Raw genomic sequence first — 21631 nt, 5'->3', positions numbered from 1 at the left:
TCTCATCAATGAGCTCTTCTTCTCACTAGACCTCCTTAATATGCAGATTGTGCTAAAGCTAAGGAGAGTTAAAAAGGTTACTTCATCTCAACTCTTTTAGCCATAAAGGGTTGAAGTTTTTAAAACAGCAATATATAGAGAGGTACAGAAAAAATGATTCTATAAAGAATCACAATTGCTAGTCCTGGGAACTCCAAATCAATGCAAAATGCAAAAAAAAATCTATTTTAAAATACGTTTAAATTGTACATTTTTCCTGCTTGCATGCTGGATATCACATTAACATCCACTTGGTCACCATAGAAGGATGTTGATAGGTATTTTAAAAGAGAACCACAGACGTTTGAGTTTTCAAGCAAGTCTTTTGCAAAAGGAGAAAACACAGCAAACCACTTCTTCAAGGTGTCTGTCATGCGTCCTGACTCTGCATCAGAACTGGTCTTTAATTACAAAGCAAAGCAGGAAAGGAATGTGGGGGAAGGACAAAGGAAGATCTACACACAGGCCGTTTTAAGGAGTATCCCAAGATAAGAAGTGGCTGCAGCTCCAAAGTCTAACAAGTTCCTTTTCTCAGGGATGTGAATACTAAATCTAAAAAAGAAAAACAAACTAGTAAAACTACAAATGTAAGAATGATAACAAAACATAATTCTAACAGATGTCTTGCCCACTGTATCAATTTTGAAAAATGTTTTCATACTTTTTTATTTACCCATCCTGCAGTCTTAAGAGACAGGTCCATTGGACCCTGCCAGCTTTTCACCCTGTTGCGGTGAAGAGCTGGCACTGAAACTCACTTTTAGAAGGTTTTTTTCGTGCGTGTTGTTTCTGAAACTGATGGTCTGATGGGACACTCACCCGCTTCACCACCGTGAGATTTGCTGTGCTTCTCCCTAGCATCATGCTAAGACCACAGGAGGGTTAAGAAAAAGCCAGGCAGCTAATTAGCTTAATGCTGGTAATTTAAGTTTCAGACTTTGATGCACAAACTTATTTTTTGATACAGTATGTGGAACATTATTGAATTGTTTTAAATCACTGTTATATTTGTTTCCACTGTCTTTTCCTCTTGTCAGTCACATTTTATGACAGAGTATTAAGTCCATACTAAGGACATAGTTAGAGATATTGCTAACTATCTCTCCTATAGTTAGAGATAAAACTGCTTATAGTTGTATCTCTAACTATACGCAGTTTAGCTGGATGCAAAGTGTGGAAATGTCTTTCTGGTTTGGGGTAACCAACCAGTGACCTCTTTCCTGCTTCTTTTCTAGCACTGAGGCACAAGTGGGTTGATTGCCTCCTTATAGGGATTGCCCCACATAAGATGGAGGTGCCAGTATATTAAATCTTCCTCACACTCAGGGCTGGCTTTGCTCAAACAGGAAGTCTACACACCACACAGGCTAAGGTCTGGCAACCTGCCAGTCAGATTGTTCGTCATCAGGCCTGTGCTGCTTTCGGTCCATCACCCTGAAACAATAACACCATGTTTTGGTCCTCATCTTACAGGAGAGCGGACTCTGCACCACAAAAGTGATGTCCTAGAGATCGTGGTGCTTGTGAACCCGTCGGATGACACCGTTGTATCAGAGGTGAGGTGGACTCTTCCTGACGACGGAGCAGTTTTAGAACAACACCAAGCTCTCCTAATTTTCTTGACACTTCTGCTAGATCTCATTAATCCTGACAGGGTTATTGCGCAGCTTCTTCTTTAACTGTCCTCCCCGTCGCTTTCCCTCCATTTCCTTCTCCTTGCCTCAGATCCAGTCTCTCGTGACAGATTCTGCAGGACACAAGCTGCTGGTCTTGAGCGGCCAGAGCTCGGATCACGGTGGCCTTCTTCTCCAGACCGGAGTTTTCACCCATCAGACCTTTTCACAGATCTTTGCTGATCCTGCAGTGAGTCTCTGTCGCAGCGTTTGCACCATTTTTATGACTGCGGCGGAGATTTTATGCAATGGGGCAACTCAAAGTTGTACAACTTTTAGAAAGTAATAGCAACTCCACGCTAACAGGGCTGCAATGATTAATCGGGTTAATCATGCCGAAACAATTATTGAAATAATCCTCAACTAATTTAGTGATCAATTAATCATTTTCAGTCTTTTTTTTTTTAAAGGCCAGTTGCTGAAAGAACATATTCAGGGCAGTAATTAAGTCAAAACTGTATAAAAAATATATACATATATACAAAGAACTTTGTCAATACATTATGCCCAAACCTACTCAAGTGGCACAGTTTAAGTTTTACCTGGTTCAAATTCTCTCTAAAAAAAAAAAAAGAAAAAGAAATCTTTTGATTTTCAATCAATAATCGGTTAATCCAATACAGTCAAGAGATTAGCCCTACTTTGTATTGATGATCTTGCCACTACTGTATTTCACATGCCCTCAACATTGAAATACAGCAGTGGCAGCATAATGCTATGGGGAAGTTCTTCTTGATGGGGGCAAATCATTGAAGCTACATAAGGAGCGACCTGTTGCTCCTCTGCGTTGCCATGGTGACACCACCACCTTTAATAGATGGACACTGGCTGAACGGAGAAAAGGAGCAAACAAACTCAACAGAAGCCAAACTTATCATTGTTCTGTCTGGATGGTGAGACTTTATGTCCCACACCAACACAAGGACAGATTCATTCAGCACCAACTATCAGCAGACTGAACACAATCTACCTGAAATTAAAGATTTGATTTTTGCAATATGACCAGGACAGGTGACCCGGAATGAAAAAGAAAACTCTGGATACCAGTTAGAACACAAATGAAAGGTTCTTTTCTGAACCTTTGGCAGACTGAAATATATTTGGTCATATGTGAAAGCATTCACATTGTCGTATTACAGCAGAATAAATTCTACCGCACATTACCCTGAACACACCATCCTCGCGCAGCGAGGTGGTGGCAACACCACAATATTTGGGATGACATGACAATGGAATGGTTTATGTTACAGTATGCTCATGCAATAAAAAGACTCACTCCAAGTCCAGACCTAAATCCTTTAAAAAGGAATCTGTGTAAAAATTTTAAGATTGGTACTCCCACCATGTTTAAGACTGTAACAGGAAAACTGTTACAGTCTTAAACATTATTAGGAATAGACATATCAGACTCACAATTCAAGAGATGTGCAAGTGCGTCAGATCACTTTTTTTTTATTTAACTGTATATAAGGTGCATTTGTTTTTAACATTTACAAAGAAAGTCTATTTAGAATGCAGCATATCAGTGCAGAAAAACAGCTGTGCAATAACAGCAAAAATGTTTTTTTACAAACTAGGTAAAAACAGAGTAGGTGAAAACGCCAGCATGTGTAAATATGGGAGGAGTGATGGTTAATATGGGAGGAGTGATGGTTATAGAGTCCAACAGCTGCTGGGAGGAAAGACCTGCGGTAACGTTCCTTTGTGCACTTAGGATGCAGCAGTCTGTCAGTAATTTTCCGTGTTAATGTATGCCAACACTGACTACGATTTGCTCTGGTGTCTTTTCTGCAGGTCAGTGAATTGCTGGGAACAGCAGCCCCCAAGCAGCAGGCAACACTCACTGTGTCCTGCCGTGGGGAGGTGGGCTGGAGCTCTGTGGGACAGCAGCAGACCCTGCGGGAGTTCCTGGACTACAAGCTGAACCCAGAGCTTGTTCTCCCCAAGATGGAGGGTGTCACAGAGTTCACAGAGTATGTCTCTGAAACCGTAGACGTCCCCTCGCCTTTCGACCTGCTGGAGCCTCCCACCTCCGGAGGCTTCCTGAAACTGTCGAAGCCATGTTGCTATATCTTTCCGGGAGGACGGGGAGACTCGGCGCTCTTCGCCGTGAACGGCTTCAACATCCTTGTGGACGGAGGCTCCGAGAGGAAATCCTGCTTCTGGAAACTGGTCCGTCACCTGGACCGCATCGACTCGATTCTGCTCACACACATCGGCGCCGACAACCTCCCGGGTATCAACGGGCTTCTTCAGAGGAAGATCGCAGAGCAGGAGGAGGAGCAGTCACAAGGCTCCACAAACTACAATGACTGGATGAAAAACCTGATTTCTCCAGAGCTTGGTGTCGTCTTCTTCAACGTGCCGGAGAAGCTCCGTTTACCAGAGTCCAATCTCAAAGTGAAACGCAGCATCGAAGAGGCCTCGCTTACTCTGCAGTACCTTAGTAAACTAGGAGTCAAGCCAGAGCCTCTGTATCGAGTGGTCAGCAACACCATCGAGCCCATTACACTTTTTCATAAGATGGGAGTTGGGAGGCTAGATATGTATATTCTTAACCCAGTAAAAGATAGCAAAGAGATGCAATTTTTAATGCAGAAGTGGGCTGGCAATAGCAAGGCCAAAACTGGGATTGTGCTGCCTAGTGGAAAGGAAGGAGAAATATCTGTGCCCTACCTGACATCAGTTACAGCCTTAGTTGTGTGGCTACCTGCCAACCCTACAGAAAAGATCATCAGAGTGCTGTTCCCTGGGAATGCACCACAAAACAAGATCTTAGAGGGGCTGGAAAAACTAAAACATCTCGACTACTTGAGGTATCCTGTCGCCACGCAAAAGGACATTGCTTCAGGAGCTCCTCCATCGGTTATTAAGCAAACAAAGTTAAAACAAAGAACGGATAGCAAAGAAAGTCTCAAATCCTCTCCTAAAACCACAGCAAAGACCTCTAAGAAAGAAGCTGATGGGCAGGACGATGTGTCAAACGCAACAGAAGCAAAAAGTGACTCTGTAAAGGAAAACACTGTAGAGAAAAGGGAGGAAAAGAAGCCAGCCAAAACACTAAAATCTAAAACTGACGTGCCAGAAAAGAAAAAACTGAAAGAGAAAACTCTGAAGAAGCATTCGAAGGAAAGGGCATCAAAGATGGATGAGAAGAAAGACAAGGAGAAGAAAGAGATCAAGAAAATAAAGAAAGATGATTCTGCCAAAAAAGATGACAAGAAAGAGACCAAGTCCAAAGAGGACAAGAAGAAGGATGCATCCAAACCTGAGCTGAGAAAAATCACCAAACCTGACCTGAAACCTCTCACACCCGAAGTCAGAAAGACCTTACATAAAGCGAAAGCGTCAAGTAAAACCAAGACAATGAAAAGCAAAACCACAAAGGCTGAACCTGCTGAGCCCAAAGCAGACGAAGTGAAGCCTGTGGTTGTTAAACCCGAACCCACCGAGAAACAAGCTCCTGTTGGTGGTACAACAGCTGTATCCACACCTGAAGACCTCAGTAAGGATTTCGAAGAACTGAAAAAAGATGAAGGAAAAGCCGTATCAGCAGAGCTCCCTGTGAGTGATAAGGTTTCCCCTGAGCCAATAGCAGAAAGTCCAACCCATGAGACGGCCAAAGAGCCAGATGCAGTTTCAGAAATCCCACAGAAACCAAAGTCTCCTGAAACGGCAGCGTCAGCTCCAGATGCAGCAGCTAAAGCTGAAGGGAAAGACAAAGAGTCCGCTCAAGAGGAAGAACTCGAAGAAGCGCAAACATTCGAGGATGAGGGAGCTGCATCTCAGGATGAGGAAGAGGTGGAGGAAGAGTCCCTCGCTGCAGAAAAGAAAGCCCTGGAAGAAGAAGAGGAGGAGGACATGGGAATAGGTGTGGATGAAGATGAATCAAAGTGGACAGAGGCAAAGGACGATGGACTTGACAGGAAACATGAGACGGAAGAAATGGAGAAATCAGAATATTTGTCCAACAAAGCTTTGACAGCACAGGACTTCCAAACGACTCCATCCAGAAAAGAAGAGGAGGAAAAAGAAGCAGAGGTGGAGGAGGAAGAAGAGGAGGGGCTGGAGAAACCTGAACTGGAAGAGGTAGAGGACTTAGATGTGATAGCAGATGAAGAGATCAAAGTCAAGCCTGAAGATGAAGCCGAAAACAAAGCAGGTGAGATTCCCCCTGCGGTGGCCCTGGAAGGAGCCGCTGGAGCTGAACCCGTCTTCTACATCCAGGACGAGATGATCCCCGGCTATTCTGAGACAGAGCAGACCATCTCTGACGAGGAAATCCATGAGGAGGCGGAGGAGAGAATCCCTCACCTCCAGTACGATGTTGGTGTCTACGACATCTCTGTTCCAGATCAGACAGGTTCCTTTGTAGACATTCATGGAATGCGAGAGATGCAGGCGGCTGCCATGGTAGAGAAAGGTTTCGTTCCAGGTGTGCAGGAGCAAGTCTCTGTTTTCACCAACATCATCACTGCTCCCCTGGCAGAGGAGGAGCATGTGTCCTCTGCAACGTCCATCACAGAATATGACAAAATGTCCTCTTTTCCTACGTCTATTGCGGACGATCAGTCAGTGGCATCTGTTGCTGCACCACCTGCTGAGGAACTGCTCAAGACCCCGGCTCCTTCTTCAACGGCAGTAAGCACATGCCAAGGCAAAGAGCAGCCACCCTCCGCAGGAAGTCTGTCACCACCTTCCTTAGAAGAGGACAAACTGTCCAAGTCTCCGTCTAATGATTTACAGCTGCCTGTTGCAGAGGACAAGACGGTAACTGAAGCTCCTGTCAAGACAGAAGAGGAGGAGGAGGAAGAAGACGAAGAGGAAGAAGAAGACCAAACGCCTAACGTTGATATTTCTCTTGAAAGACTTCAAGAGGGTTATGCTGCATCTCAAATACTGCAGAGCAGAAAAACAGACAACGAGGACGTTTCTGGATCTCCAGAAAAGACTCACCATGACGTCAAACCAGACCATCTGCCAGTGGAGGAGGAAAACATTGATGCTGTCGCTCCTAAAGACATTTCCTCTGTTGTGCCTACAAGACCCTTTGGATCTGACTCAGTGACGTCAGAGAGCGAAGAGCGCTGCTTCAGTCCAGATGACATCACTGTGAAAATGGCTTCTCCTCCACAGTCTGGGCCCTCGAGTGCTGCTCATTCTCCAATCCATCAGTCTCCAGTAGAAACCAAGACAACAGTTTTCCTGGATTCTGAGTTGCTTAAGGAGGAGGCACTTCCCAAAGAAGTCACCACAAAGGACAGCCAAACCAAAACGAAGGATGACCAGGAAAGTGAAAAGCAGAAAGATGTAGACAAACAGAAAGTAGGCCAGTTTGAAGAAATGTCTGGAAGATCCGAGGATAAATTGTTTGAACGGGACATTGAAGAGGCTGCAGTGATAAAAGAGGCAGAAAAAGACATTGCGTCTGTGCCAAAAGAAGAAGGAAAACATGCAGAATTAACGTCTGCAGTTGCATCGTCTTTAACAGAAACTGAACTACCTGTTGGGGGCAGAGAGGATTCCCTCCCATCATCTGACAAAGAGGATCCTTTCAGCCGAACCAGAGAGACGGAACCTAAAGTGCCTGGGTCAAGCAAATTCCCAGAGAAGAGTAGTTCCTTAGATCATAATAAAAAAGATGATGACGACAGTTATGATGATGATGATGACAATAAAAGTGCTGTTAAAGTCACCAGTGTCACACATGAAAAAGATACTGATGAGGTCCCAGGTCGTAAAGAACCCAGGGAAGAAGAAAATCAGAAATCTGTCATTCAGGAATCAGTTTCAACTGTGACGTCCATCATGACTGAGAAGGCAGATAAAATATCCGTAAAGGAGGATATTTATGACACCACACCTGCTAAAGAAGGAGCAAAGGATCTGGGAGCTGTTGATGAAGCCATTAAATATGATCACAAAGAGACAGAAAAAGATGATAAGACCAAAATCAATGAGCAAGTACAGAAAGAAGCTGTGCCTTCTGAGGTAAAACAAGTCAAAGATGAACAGACAGAGAAAGATGAAATACAACAGCATAAACTGGACCTCAAAACTGGTGGTGACTTAAAGGAAATGGAGGCGGAAAAGGATGATATTTCTGATGCAGAGATTTTAAAAGATAATGAGAAGAAAGAGATGGATACTTTTCATATTAAGACCCATGAAAAAGATGTTGAAAAGGTTCAGCCATCAGATATCAGTGACGTTAAGGAAGAGAGCCAGGGGGAGGGAAAGGCAGATGATGTGCTGTTTTCTGAGTCGTCAAAAGAAGAGAAGAAAAAGGAGAAAGACTCAGACATCAAACTAAAGGAAGAGCAGAAGGAGGAAAAAGAAGTGGGAAAACAAGATGTGTCACCCATTAAGCCCCTTACACATCAAGGAGAAGAGGAGACGAAAAAAGATGAAGAAATTAGCGATGCACACGAAGCCCCTTTTACCAGGAAAGAAGATGATGAGCAAGAAATTAGTACAGATGCAATCTTGACTTTCAGCCACACCAAAGTAGAGAAAGTCATAACAGTGAGTCAAGAGATCTCTGCAGACAGGTCAGTAACTGAACAGGAGGAGAAAATCTCAAAGGAGGAAAATATTCTGTGCACTAAGCCTTGCCAGGAAGAAAATAAGGATCTAACTACGCTCAAAGATGATGCATCCCTATTTAAACCTACAGTAGGAGAAGACAATAAGCAGGCCATGAAGATAGAAGATACTTTGGCTGTTCAGTCCAGTACGTCTGAGGGAAAGGAAAAGGTACCAAGTAGGGAATCTCCTGTTGGTAAGCCAACAACTGAAGAAAAAAGAGAGCACAAAGAAAGTAAAGACACTGAAGATGCAGTCAAAGTTACCAAAATGGGAGAAGTGCCTGAAACCATAGAGAAAGATACTGAATCCTCCACCACAACCACAAGCAAAGAAGCAAAAGAGATGCTTCCACCTGAACGACCAATCACAGAAGAGCATGAAGACGTCACATCTGCTGTCAAAGCACCTCCAATAGCAGAAGATGATGCAGTAATAAGGGAGCATGTACCAGATGTCAAAACAGTCAAAGATGAAGCAACTCCAAAGGATGTTGGTAATGAGGCTGCTCCCACGATACAAGATGAACAAGACAAAGAAGACAGCCAAGATCTTTGTGGAACAGCAGAGGGAGCAAGAGAGACAATAGCAGAAAAAGAGGAGGCAATGCCCATCAAACTGTCCAAAGAAGAACAAGTGACGGCTCCCGATCATGGTGTAGATGTCCTGCACTCCAAGGAGGACAAAGATGCAGCTAAGGACACAATTTCTGACATAAAAGAGCAGGAAACTAAAGAAATAGCAGGTGCTTTTCCTCCCACAGAGGAGCAGAAGAAGGTTGAAACCAAGGACGATGCATCAGATTTAAAACTTGACAAAGAGGAGACAAAGAAGGCAACGATAGAAGAACCTGACATTGAAGTAGTTAAGGTTAAGAAAGAGGATGAAAAGGCCGATGTTATTGAATGTGTTTTTGATAAAAAGGAGAGGCAACAGGAAGCTGCTGAAATTTCTAGGGATGGAAAGGTGGAGGAAGATAAAGGAGATGTTTCTGGGAAACAACCCCAGGAGAACGTTACTGACCAAAAACTCATGTCAGAACAAATGATGGACACCACTGAACCACTCTCTGACACAGAAGACAAGGAGTCGCCAAAGGTTGAAGCTCTTAAAGAAGAAAAAAGTGAAATGAAGCAGGAGAGTCAGGTCATCAAGGAGATGCACATTCCAACAACTAGCATCGCAGAGGAGAAAGATACGGATCCTATTCTGTCAGAATCCAAGATGGATGTTAAAAAAGAAACAAGTGTTGGGGAGGAACATGCACTTGAAGAAGGTTCTGATAAACTGTCTGGAATCCATCCAGGAACGGAAACTTTGTCAGAAGGAACACAACAGGGATTTGTGCTGAAAGATGACCTTGGTATGTCTTCCCGAGACATCCAGGGGGAGCCACAAGAACAAGAGAAAGAACTGAAGGTTATTAGTTCAGAAGAGAGGATGGAGAGAGAAAAAGACGATGCGCATGTTGCCGAACTGAGCAAAGAACAGAAAATGGAGAAAGAGCAAGAGAAGGATTACACTTATGAGACTGAGGACATCAAAGAAGAAAAGACAAAACCAGCTGAAGATGTGAAGATGGTTCCAGAAAAGGATGCAGTTTGCATGAAAGTAGATGACATCACAGAGAAAGCAAAGCCCGACTACACTGAAGCAGATCAAACTAAAGAGGAAAAATGGGAGAAAGAGGAAGTGCAGGAGAAAGACCAGGACAAAGGCATCAAACAACCTTCACAGGAAATATCAGGAGAAGCAACGTTGACTCCCAAGTCAGATTACAAACCTGCATTTGCGGTTCAGTCATCAGATGAAGACAGAGAGGATGAAGAAGAGGAGGATATCTGCATGGGAGGAGCAGGTTCCCGACCTTTGTCAGTAGAGTCAAGAAAATCTGACCATGATATTTCCTCTGTGTGCGTGACTCTGACACAGACTCCCCAGACAAGAGACCAAACTCAGCCCCCTGCATCTCAGCATCCCGCAGTGATCATACCCACTCTGACGATGCAGGAACCGTCTTTGGATGAGGACATCAAAGACTCTGGGAAAGAAGAAAGCAGACTTTCGCCTGAAGTTGACAAAGATGTCGTGAAAACAGAAGCCACAGCTGCTCCGCTTGCCAAGCCGGAGTCGACTTTCGATATCGTAACATCAAAGGAGGAGGAAGCAGTTTGCAGTAGTGCCGTCGTCAAAGCAGCACCGGCATCAGCAGCCACTGAGACAAAGCCCATGTTGTCAACATTATCTAGTACCGACAGCCAACCAAGGAGCAGCATACTTTCCAGCACAGAAAGCCAGTCCAGTGTGGAGGAAGCTCTCCAACAAGAGAAACACATGTCGTCCGAGCTGAGCTCAGGTATATGTGGCTCGGAAAAGACCAGGCCAGAAGAGAAGCAAGCAAAAGAAGCAGAAAGGGAGATGGAAGGAGAAAGGGAGGTGGTCTCTCCAGGACTCTCACAACCCTGTTCATATTTCATGATTGATAAAGAATCTGAAGATGCTGGAGACCCCACTAGCAGTGCAAAAATAGTTTCAAGTGAAAAAATGAGCTTAAAAACAGAGATTATAAGCGAAAGCCTCGGAGATGAGACAGAAACTTTTGGTGCATCCAAGTATGATCCAGATGAAAAGCCCGTCCCTAAAGGCCAAGATCCAGAGAGAAGAGAAGATACTGAGATTTCTCTAGGCTTTGATACCACGTCTGATATGTGCATTGATGATAACCGAAGAGCGAGCCAGACAGAAAGTGGAGGAGCCATGTTTCTATTAGATGATCAGTACAAAGAAGAACCGCTGTCCTTCAGCAGAGTCGACTACAGCCCCGTGTCCCTCACAGAGAGCGAGAAGAGCAGCCACCACAGCCGAAGTGCCTCCCCCAGAGACCAAGACAGAGAGAAAGGCCAAGAGGAAGAGAGCCAGAGAGAAGAAAGAGCAGATTCACCTTGCGTCGACAAGAGCTATTTCTCCACAAACATGCAAGACAACAAAACATCCCAAGCTGCCGAGTCATACTCATTCACTCCCAAAGAAGACAAGCCTGAAAAATCAGAGAAAGAGAAAGAAGAAATGATGGAAGGAGGTGCTTCAACTTCTCAGAGGCAACCAACACAAGATGGTGACATCGCTGACATTCAGCCTGCAGCCGCCTCATTAAGAGAAGAAACTGGTTCAGCTCCAAGGGGTCACTCGGACCTCGGGGCGACCGGTGGAACATTTGGAGAAGTCACAGAGAAGGAGAAGACAGAAGAACAGAAGGAAAAGTATGCTGAGTCGTTCAAATATAAAGAGGGAAGTTCTGATCGTCCTAAGGAGGAAGATGGCTCTCCATCTGGCCGGCATTCACCTGCAGAAAAAGACATTTTACCTCAACGCAGGTCATCTCCAGTGAGCCAAGACCCTCCAACTGATTCAAGGAGTGGCGCTGGAGCCACATGTGTGGGACTTGATATAGATGATAATGTCCTGGCATCTGATTTCAGTCAACTTAGAAGCTCTGTTCCTTGTAAGTCTTTGCATTTTCCAGAGGGAAAAGAGATCCTCGTGGACAAAAGGCTGCTGGTAGAGGGAGAGGATTTCAGTGTGGACGATGACGAAGAGGAAGACGAAGAGGAGGACGAAGAGGACATGTCGAGTGATATAGATGTGGAAAAGGGAGCCAGGGAGCAGTCAGAAAAAGAAATGTGCCGACGCGGTTCTGATGACAGCACTAAGTTGGAGGAGACAGAGGACTCAAATAAAATGTCCCAGTTGTCTGAATCAGGTTTCCTCAAAGAGCAGTCAGCCCGTAAAACAACTCCTGATGATGGCTCAGCTTCACAAGTCATAGACATGGGCAAAACAGATGGAGGTGACAAACAGGAGAGCACAATTACAACAGCTTCAAAACCTGAGACACAGAGTCGAGATTTAGACTCAACGCCTAAAACGAATGAAGGCCGCATCACACCAGAAGACACTCAAAAACCTTCTGATGAAACAGAAATGGAACACAAAGTTGAATATTTATCTGAACCGGCAACAAGGTCGCCACCTACAGATCATGTTTCAACTGAAGCACTGAAGAAAGATGACACCAACATTTTACATCCTCAGTCTCAGTTTGCGACAAAAGAAACAACAGAAGCAACATCTACAAGAACACTGATGAGCTGCTCTTTGACATCTGATCATTCTGAGGAAATGTCCAAACCTGCATCTAGTCCTCCGCTATCTGATAGTGGGTTGAGCAAATCTGAAGGTGTTTCTGAGGACAGTCAAGTTGGGCAGAATGTGGAAGAGGAAGAAACCTCTGGCCTCCCAGATGCCTCTGGACGGTCTGAGTCAAGTGACGTCAGATATTTCAGCCAAAGTCGAAATCTTCAGAGCACAGACATCATGACAGAACATGAAACTACTTCATCAGATATCTCCTACACCACCCTAATAAACTCTTCAACATACTCCTCTGCGTCATACAGTTACTCGTCTTCTGCCTCAACGTCTACACTTTTCAGCCGGGACTTGAGGGAGAAAGCTGCAATTTTACCTCAACCAACTTCTGAGGTACCTTTGGCCAAGGAGGAACTTCCATTTAAAGCGGCGTCTACAGGGTCATGTTTTGGAGGTTTCAAGAGGGACGAATACCTGGAGGTGATGACAAAGCCTGCAGGGGAAATGTCCAAGCCGTCATCTATGGACTCATCTGCCACTCCCAAGAAGCCTGAGGCTCAAGAGCAAAACGCTGATATAAAGCAGAGTACTGAGATAGCAACCTCCATCCCTGCAACTTCTCAACCAAACATAAAACCAGTAGCTGTCCCAGACAGTCCATCTACATCAGAAACTCACTTTGATGTCTCTCCTCTCCAAAGGGCTGACTCCTCTGACCAGGGGTCCAAGAGTAAGGAGCCTGAAACACTTGAACTGGAGGACAGTACCCTGCTGTGCCACATTGAATGTCAAAAAATCCAAGTGTCTGACCCAAAGGAGGCTTTCTTCTCAAAGACTGAAACGTATTCAGCAGAGAGTACAGTTCAGATCATGGAGGAAAGGACTGTCGCCATCACCTCTACCAGTACCGAGTCTAAACCTGCCGTGACAACAGAAACAACTCAACATGCAGCCTCAATAACGCCACCAAGTGACATTGGAGCCACTCAAACCTCATGTGCCACAACAGATTTAAAGGAGAAGACAAAAGAAGCTATTGAACAAATGAAGGAAGATGTCCATATAGAGGAAAAAGAAATGAGTGGAAAAGATGAGAAGACAGAAACAATTAGGGACATAGGCACCAAACAGAAGACAGAAGAGAGGAAACTGGATGAAAAGACTTGTAAAGACGGAAGTATAGAAGATAAGAAAGAAACAGCTGACCCTAAGGTGAGCGCAAAAATAGAAACTGGGAAACAAGCAGAGGGAGAAACATGGGAAGACAAAAGCTTCTTTGAGAAGCCATCAGTGAGGTTAGAAGTAAGGAGAAAGAGCAGCTTGTCAGACTGGGAGCTTTTGCAGAGGCCTGAGGATTATCCAGGTACCCCTCCACCAAACTACGATAATGGAGACGAACTAGCAGATGAGGAAACTAAGGAATGGGGGGCCACTTCTCATACTACGTTAATGTCCATCTCAGCAGCGTCTTACCATGCAGAAACACCAAGCAAAGCAGATGTAAAGACTGGTCGTCCCTCTGATCTGAACACTGGAGCAACTTCTTCTGCCTACCCTGAGGACTACTCGTCCTGCGAGTATAAACACCGCAAGGGTGAGCTTTCCCCATCCTTCATCAACCCCAGCCTTCACCACCTCTCCAGCGACGAGAGTGAGGAGGACAGACACAGCGACCGTTCCCAGGAAGGAGACGAGGACGAGCACGAGCAACACTCAGTGAAAAGGAGGTTGCACAAGCACAGGCGCCATCACGCTCAGAGTCACCATGGTGAAGCTGGACAGGGTATACACCAGGTGACGGGAGCAATGTCCTCTGGTCTGGCTGTCACATTAGCCGGGGAAGAGACACCTCCTACGTCTGTCAGTGAGTCAATACCTTCACAGTCAGACTCCGACGTCCCTCCGGAAACAGAGGAGTGTCCATCTATAACTGCTGAGGGAAATCTGGACTCTGACGAAGACGCAGAGCATCTGCCAGTGGACAAATCTGCCTCTGGAGTTGGGAGCAGCCACCATGGATCTTCACCACGCTCGTCTCAGAAACCCCACGATCCACTCCCGGCCCCTATGAAAGACCCCCTGCCCCACGCGCCCCATCCAGACGTCTGCATGGTGGACCCAGAGGCTCTTCTCAACGACCACAGCGGCACAGAGAAACTTCTGAAGAAGAAAGGCCTCAGGAAGGGCAAACCAAAGTCAGCCTCTCCTGCTCGTAAGGGTGATGCCAGGAAGAGGTCTTCTACTCCGGTGAAGTCCAAGGACTCCGGCTCACCTCGTTCCGCCTCCCTCAGGAGAAAGGACACAGACAGAAGCTCCAGACTGATCAAAATGTCTGAGACGCAAGGCTCGAGGAGTGAGCTCCTGAACCCCGGGAAAGGGTTGGTCAACGGCATCAAGACCAGTTCAGGTGTGTTAAAGTCCACATTTCATTCAACGTAGCATCACCACGAAAAATATGCAGATCCCAGACCAACTTAAACCTAATTCAAATTATGTGGATGTGGATGCACAAATAATTTCCCAGGGACAGTTAAATACTGTTTTCTGTTCATGTCCTTTGATAAATAAATCAGATTTGTGATTTCAAAGTACTGAATTAGGACACAAGACTTTCCCAAAAAACTCTCTACATTGTGAAGTATTGATTGTCACAGAAATACAGCAACTTGTTTTTCATTGAACTTATTCCAGCAGTCTTTCGGTATGACTAAGCACAGCTTGCTGCTACACCAACCCTACGAAGTACTAAAGGATTCTTGAAGAAGTCTTTGGTGAAACAAGTCAGCAACATCCATTTCAGTAGATCTTCACAAACAGAAGACTTTCAAGCTTCCACTATAAGAACTTCATAGTACTGTGATTTTTTTCTTTTCACATGCCATTTTATATTAAAATATGTAAAAACGACTAAAGTAGTTCATATTTCAAAATGGATTCTTCTACAATTTTTACGATCTGTTTAGAGATACCTGTCTGATTTTCATTGTGACTGAATCAGATTAACTTCCTTACACAGTAATGTTTGATTTAGACAAAAGCTAGAACTTTATTTCACAATACATTATCAGTACCATCAACAGTTACTCAAACTAAAGAGTACTCTTATTGTTAATAAACACATTTAGGAACTATACAGCATACACAAAATACAACAGAATTCTTTCAACACATATGAACCGTAAACTTATTCATACCTCCAACAGATTTAGATTTGACCAATATCTGTCTTCTGATTGAAAGTGACATTAATGCTTCAGCCACAGTCCTGATTTGAAACCAACAGAGATTGTATGCAGTGAGTTAAAGATCAGGGTGATGGTATGGAGCTCATCACAAAAGATGTGTAAAGCTGGTCAGCAAAAAAGATTTTTTTTATTGACATTAAGAAGTGAATAAATAATGTCTGACATGCCCATTTTAAAAGGCTAATGTATGATATTTTTTCCCTTTAAAAACTTCTAATACTTTTATGTTGTTTTATGATCTTATGATAAGAGAACCTTATTGGTTGAATGTAAAATGTTTCAATTTAAACTTCTCAAAAGGTTGAAAGTTGTCCATTAGGCTGAAGTGACTCAAAGTCTAATTGGCTTGGTAGTAATGTAGCTCATATGATGTGTTTTGCTGAAGTCTATGTGCAAATTTGAAGTAATTAGTTCAGTTGATAAATAAGCTGCTCTCCTTCGTTCCACCACTGTGCGTCTTCCCTCATATCCAGGAAACAGCTCCCAGAAAACTAGCCCAGCTGTTCCCCCGGGTCCGCCCGTGTATGTAGACCTGGCTTACGTGCCCAACCACTGCAGTGCCAAGAACGTGGACCAGGAGTTCTTCAAGAGAGTGCGGGCTGCTTACTACGTGGTGAGCGGGAATGACCCGGGAAGCGGAGAGCCGAGCCGTGGAGTTCTGGATGCTCTGCTGGAGGGGAAAGCTCAGTGGGGCTCCAATTTGCAGGTACCTGAAACCTTCGCGTGTTTGACAACAACACATGGAAACTGCAGGGTTTACCACATTTCAAGGTGATCTTCTGATGCAGAGTTAGCAACTGAATTGTAACTGAGTGCATTTATGTCTGTGCTGAAAAAGAAAAAATTTAATTCAATTCAGCAATTTTTCTGTATCGGATCGCTGTGGGCTGATACTAAACCCCAGGTATGTGTATCGGTATTGAAAGTGAAAAATATGGATCAGTGCATCCGTAATCTATAGATATCGAAATCTGCAGCTGCATTTTGAGTTGTTGGACTCAAGCAAATTTAAATTCATTGAAATTACTGGCTGTAATACTGACTGAAACATTTGTAAAGCGCTGAAGATTCCCTCCTGTTGCTCTCATTAAACAACCCAATTGTGCTGTGACAGGTGACAGTGATACCGACTCATGACACAGAGGTTACCCGGGACTGGTACCAGCAGACCCACGAGAGACAGCAGGACCTAAACATCATGGTTCTGGCCTCCAGCAGCACCGTCGTCATGCAGGACGAGTCGTTCCCCGCCTGCAAGATCGAGTTCTGAGCTCCATCCTTCCCCCCGACACACTCCTCCATCACCACCGCCCGTCTCATCCCGCCGCCGGCCCGTCTCATCCCGCCACCGGCCCCTCTCATCGTCGTCTGGATTTTGAGCGAGAGCAAGCAGCGCTCGACGCTCCTGCAAAAGCTTCTGACTGTAACAATCAGTCGCTGAAAACTCCTAGGCCTGTGATTTGTGATAGTTGGGGTTAGCACGGAAAATAACGCTTGTGAGTTTCTTTGCTGACCTTGACACGGTTTTTGAGCTTCGATCCCATTCAAGAGCATTTAGAAACCCAGCCACTGACGAGCACCGATTGGAAATCTGCTCCCCCCAAAAAAACCACCTTTGAGATCTAAATGAAATCAGGATTTTCCAACATGACCTGCTTCAACAGTGACCCGCTAACAGACTGCACAGCCACCGTCACCATGAACACATCATTCAAAGCTCCCTCGTCTCTCCACAACACAACACATCCTTTTCCAGTCCAGCTCTCAGCTCAGTAGCATTTGTATGATCTTAATAACGACACAAATAGATGTTTTGTGACTCAAACTGCTCCTACTCGTCCTCTGTGGTTGAAGTTGTAGGAGGTTTGGCCCTCTGTCGGCTCTTTTTGAAACTTTTTTTTCTTCCCCTTTTCTTTCTTGGCTGTCACAGCTTCGCCGCTGCATGATGCTTGCATTTGAAGCTCTGATGGTTGCAGCGAGCTGCGTAGGGTCAATGCTCTCTTTAGTCAGCCCTCAGGTGTTGATAGGTTGCTTCAGTCTTCGGCCGTCTGCGCTCAAGTGAAACCCGTGTAGGCGCCAGGCAGAGGAACGCTTCGACGTGATTTGCGTGACGCTTCGTTGCATCTCCTGTCTTTGTTGCCGTGTTTCTCCAGTACGCGTTAAGAGTTATCGTTTATCAGCGCAGTACATTTCAAACGGAGTGAGGAGGTGAAACATCGTCGTCGTCTCCTTATGTTCAGTCACATTAAGCCGTTTCTGTCAATGCAACAGCAAAGTGATGTGGTGGGGAAACAGGCGGTGACCTGTGACAAATGTAGCAAAGCTCTTCTGCGGGGCCCCATCACTGGGAACAATGTGGCGCTGGAAAGGGCAATATTTGTACGATTGGGTTTATTTTGCGAGAATAAAAAATGTGTGAAGGGTGCTGTGGGAGCCCGCTCTTACTCTACGTGCCTTTAGGTGGGGCAAGCCGCAGTTGGAGAATATCTATACGGATTTGGCTGCACACACTTTTCCAAAACAAAAGAGCTGAATTTTCCAACCCGGAAACATCGGGTGGGATCCTCGTCGTTGTGGAGAGGAACGTCAGACCAAATACAAACGATTCAAATACAAACGCACTTTTCTGAAGCAGGAGAGGAGAGTTTAAATGTAGAGTTTTGTTTTGTCGTTGAGGTGCAGATCGTCAGTGTCATTGCAGGAGACGATTCAAACAATATGCAAGAACGAGACCTCCCCTCCCCCCCAACCAAATGACACGAAGCAAACTCTCTGCAGAACATAACTGCATGTTGCGTTTCCCAGGAAATGTTATAAAGCCACAGCATGAATGATTTTTCTGGGGCCGTACCGGACACTGTTGGAATGCAGGAGTGTGTTAGCTGTAGGACTATGTGCGTGAGCGCGAGCGTAAGCAGGAACATTTTTAATTACACTAAATGATTTTTCTGCTTTACAGCCGATTACATTTCTGTTAGAGTGCTGCAGATTTCTCTGCTGGTTCACAACCAGATGTTTTAGAATAGCATAATTTTCACTGATATGCAAGTTGGCTGGAGAGTTAAAGAGGCACTTTAATTTTATCTTTTTGCTGAAATAAGAATTTCATTTCAACCAATATTTTTGCCTTCCATTGTTTAGATTTTTGTCCTTTTGTCTGTTATTTGTGAAAGATTGATTCAATCCTGAGCTTTGAACAGGAAGCAGTGATGTTTCTGGCACTAATGCCACCCCGGACAAGCCCCCAAACTCCATTTGAACAATTTCATTTTGTAAGCCTTCAGGAAGTAAAATCATTGGTGATAACAGCCTTGGGCGTCACAAGTTGAATTTTTACCTCAATCAAAGGGAATCCTGACACCAAAATAAGCATCGAAAGGATAATTGTCCCCACAAATATAATCAAAAAGTTTAATGAACTGCAAATTATGTTCAATAGATTTGATCAAAGTGTTCAAGCCTTTTAAAAAACAATGAATCAACCGTTCGATTTAAAAACCTGTCACATATTTTAGGACACTGTGGGGTCCCCACTCTCCATTGACTGGATAAGTAAATAAGCACAAGAAAACTCATTTTTGTTTTTTGTTGCACGCTTCAGGCATCCCCAAGCCATGTTACCCTGGGTGGACAGCCACATCACCCTGATCAAAAGCTTCTGCTGCCACCAAGAACTATTATTTAAGCAACCTCATTGTCATCACAGCTGTTACATTTTATGAACAAGAAACTATTCTTGGCTTGCAAATTTTGAAACGACTCCATAGAAGGCAACGCACCGTTGCTACCTCATGCTAGCAGGATACCAGTGCCAATTTCTTTTGCTGTAAAACTGGCTCATAACAGCACTGTATACCTCATCTCCCAAACCTGTGTGCTGCATCTGCTGTCCTTCAGTCTTAAATCAAAGATGGCTGATGCATAAGCTCATGTCTCTTCATTGTAATCTTTGTCTCTACTTGTGATGCTTTAGGAAGACAGACAGCTTATTTGATCCCACTGTTGATGAATTTGTCATTTTGATGCCGGTTGGGAAAAAAAAAGCAAAAAAAAAAAAAAAAAAGAAAGCTGGGAACGCACAAATAAACTTTTAGTTTGGAAGGAGCTTGTTCACTGGAGGGCAAAGTGAAGGGTGAAAATACCTGAATGTCTCTGAGAAAAGGTCGTTTTCGCTGCTTATTTTGAAAATGTGGTTAGTTAGGAAGAGAAAGCTGCCTTTTTTTTTTCAATGCGTGCATTAGGTAAAATGGATGGTTTGAGTTGTTGCAATGATTTGTTGTGAAAATATTGTGTGTTAAGTTGGTAGATTCCAAATACTCGGCCTTGGGGTTCTCCAGGCTGCGAGAGAAATGCTGTGAAACGCTCAACAATAAACTGTTCTCCCTCGCAGGAGCTGAAAATGCTCTGTACAGGAGATCCATCTTCTTTTTCTGAATGTAGAGTCGGTACGACCACATGAATGCTGCTGGATTAAAAACGAAAATGGCAAAAATGGGGGGTGGGGAAAAAAAAGTTGTTTTATTCACCAGTTTAGATAAAAACTAAAGGTGGAGAATAGCATGGCTTTTTTCTGGTTCAGGAACAACAAAACCCTTAAACTTATCATTTTCTTTTCTCCCACTACAAACACGTGAACTACACAAAATGAATTTACAGATAAATAATAACTGCAGCTGCAACCTTTTTTCCTGAATATGACTTGAAACACATGCAGACTCCAAACCCATGCGGACGGAAACGGAACAGTCACACGTTCCACTAACCTGCAGAACCCAGATCTGTACATCTCGCTCCGATCGAACAGACCTGACAGAAAACTAAACTACCCTGTCTTATGAAACCGACGTCAGTGACGAGCTCACGCAAACTCCTGAAACAACACAGACATAACGTCGAGCCCCAGAAAGGAGGAACAAAGTGCATCTTCCGGTTCTGTGTCACGTCCATAGCTGCGTTAGAAGATTTCAGAATCAGCATCTGGTGTCATCTGTCCATCTAATCTCTCTGCATGTGATATTTTTAGTTATAATCCTGAATGTAACTGTTTAACATGAAGATAACAATAATAGTAATAATAATAATAATAATTTAAAAAAAGACAACGCTATTTTAAAGAGGTATATTTGAGAAAAAAAATGCTTATTGTCTTAACTGGTACTGACATGAACTACAGTAATATAATCTTGGGCTCTGCTTTTATTGTTTGCCCTATAACATGTTAAGAAGACGCTGTATTGGTAATTCTGTTTGATTCTCTCTCTTTCTCTCTGTTTTTTTGTTTTGTTTTGTTTTTTAGGGGGTTTGTTTTGTTTTGCATTGTATTAATCTTGATTCTGTTTTCTTTCTTCCTATGTGCAATATCAAATATCTCTCTGTCTCTTTCAATCTGACTGGTAAAACTAGAACTACTGCAGATCCATTGTAAAAGGGAAACAGCCTGGTGATCATCAATTAAACCACATTGAAGTCTAATCCGTGTCTCCGTCTGTTCTGTTCGACCGCCCTGTCTGCGCGACTGAGGAGACGTCACAAACTGGGACTGAAGTTTTAAAAGTAATTTCAAGGTGGGGAAAAAAAAAGAGCCCACTCGTCTTCTGTAGCTCCTCTGATGTTGACTTGGTCGACTCTTTCCTTGAGGCCCGGCCTCTTTGCCCTGGAACCAGATCCTGCTGTTCGCTCCACTGGAAAAATCTGGAAAAACAAATTCCAGAGAAGGTAATCATTGTTCTATTTTGGTCCGCCAAATGGGGCTTTTTTCCATCCACTGCTGCGTTCCTGGCTGTGCCATGCATAACCACGGCCACAAGGTATTGTTTTTACAACTGGGAGCAGCTGATTAGCATCTCAAAAGCTCAAATCCAGACTGAACTACAACCCCAAAGCGACAGAGAGGAGCTGAAATGAGGCTCTGGATGCAGAGAGAGGAGGAGGTTCAAACCG

At 44.2% G+C, this 21631-nt stretch overlaps 1 protein-coding gene across 2 annotated transcripts in view; it reads left to right on the top strand.

Moving 5' to 3' along the window:
- Window positions 1–21163, top strand: part of map1ab (microtubule-associated protein 1Ab) — a 66119-nt gene extending 44956 nt beyond the window's left edge. Inside the window, exons 3-7 of one of the 2 annotated variants that reach the window (XM_055035740.1) lie at window positions 1513–1595; window positions 1765–1902; window positions 3507–14853; window positions 16165–16397; window positions 16806–21163. In XM_055035740.1, coding sequence (XP_054891715.1) covers window positions 1513–1595; window positions 1765–1902; window positions 3507–14853; window positions 16165–16397; window positions 16806–16961 — 11957 coding nt within the window. In that variant the 3' untranslated portion in view covers window positions 16962–21163. Of the gene's footprint in view, window positions 1–1512; window positions 1596–1764; window positions 1903–3369; window positions 3404–3506; window positions 14854–16164; window positions 16398–16805 lie in introns of those variants that run through there. The other variant, XM_055035821.1, reaches the window with a different exon arrangement.
- Window positions 21164–21631: the final 468 nt, after the last annotated feature.

Source organism: Poeciliopsis prolifica, unplaced genomic scaffold (assembly GCF_027474105.1).
Source record: "Poeciliopsis prolifica strain line A6 unplaced genomic scaffold, Auburn_PproV2 SCAFFOLD001, whole genome shotgun sequence".
Classification (NCBI taxonomy): domain Eukaryota; kingdom Metazoa; phylum Chordata; class Actinopteri; order Cyprinodontiformes; family Poeciliidae; genus Poeciliopsis; species Poeciliopsis prolifica.
Note: the sequence above shows the minus strand (reverse complement) of the source record. Positions and strands in the feature narration are given on the sequence as shown.